Source organism: Fukomys damarensis, unplaced genomic scaffold (genome assembly GCF_012274545.1).
Source record: "Fukomys damarensis isolate Sample0158 unplaced genomic scaffold, DMR_v1.0_HiC HiC_scaffold_36, whole genome shotgun sequence".
NCBI classification, from domain to species: Eukaryota; Metazoa; Chordata; class Mammalia; order Rodentia; family Bathyergidae; genus Fukomys; species Fukomys damarensis.
In genome coordinates this window covers 42,725,145-42,731,344 of record NW_022900948.1, presented here as the reverse complement: position 1 = coordinate 42,731,344, position 6,200 = coordinate 42,725,145, and the positions used below count along the sequence as shown (strand labels likewise).

The 6,200-nt window shown below is 53.4% G+C and overlaps 1 protein-coding gene across 8 annotated transcripts in view; it reads left to right on the top strand.

The window, feature by feature from the left end:
- St6galnac6 (ST6 N-acetylgalactosaminide alpha-2,6-sialyltransferase 6) overlaps positions 1 to 3,759 on the top strand; it is a 12,593-nt gene extending 8,834 nt beyond the window's left edge. For 6 of the 8 annotated variants that reach the window (XM_010613617.3, XM_010613622.1, XM_010613618.2 and 3 more), the window contains exons 5-6: positions 1,366 to 1,473; positions 2,328 to 3,759. In XM_010613617.3, coding sequence (XP_010611919.1) covers positions 1,366 to 1,473; positions 2,328 to 2,592 — 373 coding nt within the window. In that variant the 3' untranslated portion in view covers positions 2,593 to 3,759. Of the gene's footprint in view, positions 1 to 1,365; positions 1,474 to 2,323 lie in introns of all 8 variants that reach the window. The other 2 variants (XM_010613620.3, XM_010613619.2) reach the window with 1 other exon arrangement.
- The last annotated feature ends 2,441 nt before the right edge of the window (positions 3,760 to 6,200 follow it).

The window sequence follows — 6,200 nt, the reverse complement described above, 5'->3', positions numbered from 1 at the left end:
TTCTTTTTTTTTTTTTTTTTTTTTTTGGTACCAGGGATCGAACTTGGGTCCTCGCGCTTGCCAGGCAGGCAGTGGAACCACTGAGCTAAATCCCTGGCCCTGGCCTTGCACTTTCTGCCATCCTCCTGCCTCAGCTTCCTGAGGGCTGAGATTACAAGTGTGCACCACCTTGCCTGGCTCCCAATTTCTTTAATAGTTTTAGGATATTCAGGCTACCTGTTTTATCTTGCGTAGTTGTGACTTTTAGAGAACTGACCCATTTCCTTCAAGTTGTCAAATTTATGTATGTGGTTGTTTGTGGAATTTTCTTAGTATCCTCTTAACATCTACTAGGTATGTGGTGATTTCCTCTCTTATTTCAGATATCGGTGAGTTGTGTCATCTTCCTTTCCCTTTGTCAGTCTTGCTGGAGAGTTGTCTTTTCCACATAAATCTTTTTAATGAACCACCTTCCACCAAAGATATGCAAAGTATTTTTAGTTTAACACATAATCAATATAAAAAATTACCAATAACATGGGTTATAATCCTTTTTCATACTGTCCAAGAAGTCCATTATGCAGTGGATCCTTGACTTACGAACTCAGTTCGTTCCCAATCGCTGGATGGTTCCCAGCTCGAGTGGGTCAGTGAAGGCTCAGCCTCCTCTCCACAGCCTTCAGAGTCTCTCCCGTACACAGGCAGATCTCAGTGTCCTCAGACATTGGCCCAGGATCTCCCAATCAACCCTACACAGGAAAGGATGTTGTCCTGTTCCTTCCAGAACTCTTTCAAGGGTTAAATCTCTATCTGAGACCATCTGGAAGCACAAGTGGTCGGCATTCGAGTCCTAACTCAAGTCTTTGGTCATAAGTTGAAACAAAATGCCAGTCATAACCCACGTTGTTCATATGTCAGGCCAGTCATAACTTGAGTCATTGGCCCCTCTCACCCACACGTCAGATCCTCGGTCACCACACACGGCTGCCGCAGAGACCAGCCACTGCTCCAGCCTTGCTCCGAGCTCTAAGTCACTCTAGCTTGACCTTCTCTGTCAGTGCCCCTTCAGGGTTTGCCCCGAATGCAGGCGCAGCTGCTTTAGCATGCTCCGTAGTCATAGTCACGCCCAGCCTGCCCAGCTGTGACCAATGCCCCAGGAGTTTATTCCCAGCATGCCCGGTCCCACTCATTCCCTGTAAGGCACTTGCTCTGTGGCCCTCGCCTCTGCCTGACAAACCCGCTGCCAGCCCCCAAGCTTCTACAACTCCTGTGGGAATGGGCTGGGACCACCGTGGGCAGGTGGGAAGTTTCTGGAAACTCCGTGCAGCTTGACCATCGCTCCCTGCCCATTTGACCCCTCACGGTGACTCCTCTCTCTGCCCCCAGGGAAAAGTCCCACTCGTGGTTAAGCACAGGCTGGTTTACCATGGTGATCGCGGTGGAGTTGTGTGACCACGTGCACGTCTACGGCATGGTCCCCCCTGACTACTGCAGGTGAGCGCTCCAGGGAAAACGCATGGGTGTTGGTGGCAGGATTTGAGAACCTTGCTTCTGTGGAGTTGGAACTGCTCTGCAGAGGGTGAAGAGCCTGAGATTTGTCCAAGCTCAGCCAGAGTTCTTTATTGATAATAATTATAGGACACGCTCTCTAGAAGATAGGTACATTTTGCTGAGGGCTGATCATGTCCCACGATTGCCTATGTTTATTACTTCTCACCACGCAGCAGCCCTGAGGGATGGCTGCTGTCATTCTCCCCGTTTTATAGATGCAGCACACTGAGGCCGCTGCTCTCTGAGTGGCCCAACGCTTCATAAATAGCAAAGGCTGAGGGCCGGGGATTTAGCTCAGTGGTGCTGCCACCTGCCTCGCAAGCGCAAGGACCCGAGTTCGATCCCTGGTACCAAAAAACCCAATAAATAAATAATAATAATAAATAGCAAAGGCTGGGTCCAGGCTGCAGAGCCCGCAGTTTTTGTTTTTGTTTTGATTTGGTTTTGCAGTACTGGGACTGAACCTGCGAACTTTTCATTGAGCTACATCCACGGCCCTTTTTGAGTTTTCATGTGGAGACAGGATCTTTCGAAGTCTCTATTCCCCAGGGTGGATTCAAGCTTTTGGTCCTCCTCCTGCCTCAGCCTCCCAGAGTGTTAGGATGGCAGGTGTGCGATTCCATGCCTGGTTAGAGCCCGTGCTTAGTACCATCACCCTGCCCTGCTGCCCTCGTAGGGAGGTGGGAAGAACAGGGATTTCTCCCACTGAGGTCCCATGGCCGGTGAGGGACTGAAAGGGGAGGGTCCCCCTGGTGCCCACCCTGCCCTGACACCCACATCTGCTGTGCCCTAGCCAGCGGCCCCGCCTGCAGCGCATGCCCTACCACTACTACGAGCCCAAGGGGCCGGACGAGTGTGTCACCTACATTCAGAACGAGCACAGCCGCAAGGGCAACCACCACCGCTTCATCACCGAGAAGAGAGTCTTCTCGTCGTGGGCCCAGCTGTATGGCATCACCTTTTCCCACCCCTCCTGGACCTAGGTCACCCTGCCAGGGGAACCTCCTGAGGGGCACAGAAGGGGCTCTGGGCTCAGCCACTGGAGCTCGAGCCAGCTTCTGACCAGGGGAGGCTGGCAGTGTATCTCCCAGCCAATCAGGGCCTGGAAGAGGGTATATCCTCCAGCCAATCAGAGTGCCTGGGGTATCTCTTGGCCAATCAGGGATTTGGGATTCTTTGTGGTTCAGCGCGGGTGTCAGCTATTTCTTGTCCAGTCAGGGTCTGAGCGTAGCCGATCAGGGTACAGGGGTCTTTCTGAGTCAGTCTGAGGCTGAGGACGTGCGTGTCCTTTCCCATGAGGCCTTGGTTCAGAGCCCCAGGAATGGGCCCCAAATCACACCCTACTTGACTGGGACCAAGGGGTCCTTCCCGAGGAGCTGCAGTTATGGTGTTGGCCCCTCAGTTCCTCTGTCACAGGGAGACAGTGTGTGGGCAGGAGCCGTCCGGAGGTGAGGCCAGAGAATCTGGGGGTTGTGGGAGCTGTGAGGAGGTCTGACGGGTAGGAGGCTGGTACCCAGGTCTCGGCTCCTGAGTGACTTTGGACCAACCTCTCCCAGTTTCTGGGCACCCTTCTGTCCACGTGAGAGACTCCCGCCTCCCCACACAGCACCCTGTGGACCCCAAGATGGGAGCCTCAACTTCTGCCTCTTGCTGTGGGGCTCAGAGGCCTGGAGGATCTGGGATGCATGTCTCCACCTCCTGGAAAACCTTAGGGTATTTTTGCGCAAACTCCCCAGGGTTGGGGGACACCGAGGGGAGTAAGACAAACCTTCAATTGTTTTCTTGGCCTCTCAGCCCAGCTGCCATTAGCTTGGCTCTTAAAGGGCCAGGCCTCCTTTTTCTACCCTCCAGCAGAAGAGGTCCCCACCTGTTGGAGGAGACTTTGGGGCTGAGAAGGGTGATCCCAGCACACTGGGATTCCGTGTGGCCTTTGTCTGGCAATGGCGAGGGCTTCTGGGGTTTTCCCCCAAGCAGGGCTTGGGATGGCTGTCACCGGGCTCTATCCCCTAGAGCAGGCACTTTACCAAAACTGACACTGGGTGGGGTTTGTTTGCCCCTGCTTTTCCGGAGCTTGGAAGGGAAGAGCTTCCAGGAGGAGGCTGTGGAGTGGGAGGAATCAACAGCGGAAGCCAGCTGCAAGCCATTGCACATTAGGGTGACACAGGGCAGTGACAGCCCCTGACCTGGTTTTGTAATGATTTGTATTGGAATAAACACACCTAAGCTCCAGCTCTGCGTCCTGCGTCTCCCCTCTCTATGTCCCAGCGGGCGGTGTGCTGAGAACCTGCCAAGGGGTGGCTGGGCAGCTCAGTCAGCTGGCCAAAGAGTCTGGGGTCCACCCGTGACCCTGGGTGAGTCAAGTCGCCTCTGATAGCCCTGGCTCCATCCTGGGCCAGACAGGCGCCCTCGAGAGGCTCAGGCTAAGGGGCACACCAGGAGCTCCTACAGAGTTTGAGGGGGACATCTGGGCCACAGAAAAAAGCTATAGAGAAAAAGAAGGCAAGGGAGATGAGCAGAGGCAGAGGAAGGTGGCACAGGTCAGCTCTAGGGCCTGGGGACCTGAAGGGCAGGAGGGAGCATGGGTTATCTGGCTGGCTGCAGCCTTGGCAGGGGTGTGGGGAGCAGGCCTTGTGGTACAGCCAGCCTCTTGGCTCAAGGAATCTGGAGTCTTTATTCCAGATTGGCAGCAGGCAAGGGGTCCCTAACTCTGGAGATTACAACCTGTTTTGGCAGATAAGATGTACTGGGATCAAGACCTAACAAAGGGTGACTGTGTGTGACAAGGGCAGGCAGCCTGCTGGGATCTGCCCTGGGCAGCGGGCCAGCCAGGATGGTGGGCTGCTAGGGCTAGGAGTCGGGAGAGGCACCTTGCATTTGTCTCTTGCTTCACAAGGTCCCCAAGTAAGTGCTCGATACATTAGGTGCGGTTGAGAGGGGGAAGTGTCAGGTGGGGGAATGGCTGAGACCCGCAGCCTGGCTGCCATGGCATCGTGGGAGGCAGTGATGAGATAAGACTCTCACTGGATGGCGAAAGGCCAGGAATGTTAGCTGAGGGTGGCCAGGCTGCCGGATTCCAGTGGGACAGCACGCCTGTCACCCCAGCACTCTGGGAGGCTGAGGCAGGATTGCAGATTCAAGCCCGGCATGGGCAATTTAGTGATTTAGCGAGGCCCCATTAGTAGAAAAGAGAAATCAATAGATAAGAAGGGACCAACCAGAGGAGGTAACCGAGATGGCCAGGAGGGTACAGGAGGGGTGGGGACTCCTTGTGCTGTCACGTGCAGGGCACTAGAGCCCTGGGTGATCTGGAGGCAGGGCTCACTTCCAGCTCCTCACGGAGGCTTCTGGGATCTGAGGTGGAGGCATCAACTTCTGGGTGGAGCGTCCTGGACCCCGTGGTGCTGTGCCCTCGTGGTGGGTGGGAGGGGACCACAGGGGGCTGAGTTGCTGGGTGTGGGCCCTGGGGAAGTTAATTTGAGGGTTAAGGTGAGACTCAGGTGCAAGACACAGAGGGCAGGTGGCGGGGGCCAAGCCTCGTGCCCAGTGGGAGCCAGAGGAGACAGCTCACCGCCAGCGGTGGCATCCTGAAGCATCCCGAAGCCTGCGGCCCACAGCCCTCTTCCCTCTGAAACCTTTGCTAGCTTCGCCCCCTCCTCATGGGCACCCGAGGCCCCCTGCACCTGCATCTGCACCTGTGTCCTCCCCTGGTGACCCTCGGCCCTGTGCCTCCACCCAGCTGCTGCGCACCCACAGTGACTGCTCCTGTTGTTTCCTATGGGTGTCAGGGACTGTGTCGGTGCCACCAGCCAGCCACCTGGGCACCAGAGTCCACCCTGCTCCCTCAGGGCCAGGTGGCCCCTGGTCATTCCCCAACCTCCCCCAAGCACTTCTTTTCAAGCCTTGGAATTCTTTTTTGGTTTTTTTGTTTTGTTTTGTTTGAGGCACGGTCTCACTGTGTAGCCCAGGCTGGTCTCACACTCACAGCGATCCTCCTGCCTCAGCCTCTCGAGTGCTGAGTTTACAGGTGTGCCACACCATGCCCGTCTAAAACGATTCTTATAAAAAAGAAACAACTAGATAATAGCACAAAACTTTCTTTTCAGTGAACGAAGAGAATCTAGCAGTATAACTGAAACAAATTTGCATATGTATTGAAATATTTTTGAATCCATGGAATATATAATTCAAAACCTTGAGATTTTAATATCCCAGCATTTGTGAAAAATCCACAGGGCATATGCAAATAACATAATTAAAGCAGGTTCTTCATTTTTTTTTTTCCGTTTAAGAAAATTTTATTTTAAAAGTCATGATTTAAGAATATACCATTAACTGGGCTGGGGATTTAGCTCAGCGGTTCCGCTGCCTGCCTTGCAAGCACAAAGTCCTGAGTTTGATCCCTGGTACCAAAAAAAAAAGCATATACCATTCATTAAGTGTATCATATTAACCCTTTCACATCATCTTGCAACAAATCTTCAGAAAGTTTTCATCTCGCAGAGCCAAAACGATGTCCTACTAAAGCACTGACACCCTTTTATTATTCCCACCTCTTTTCCCCTAGCAACCACCATCCTGTTTTCCATTTCCATGAGTTTGACCAGTGTGTGTGTGTGTGTGTGTGTGTGTGTGTGTAACTATACAGTATTTGTCCTCTTTATGATTGGCTT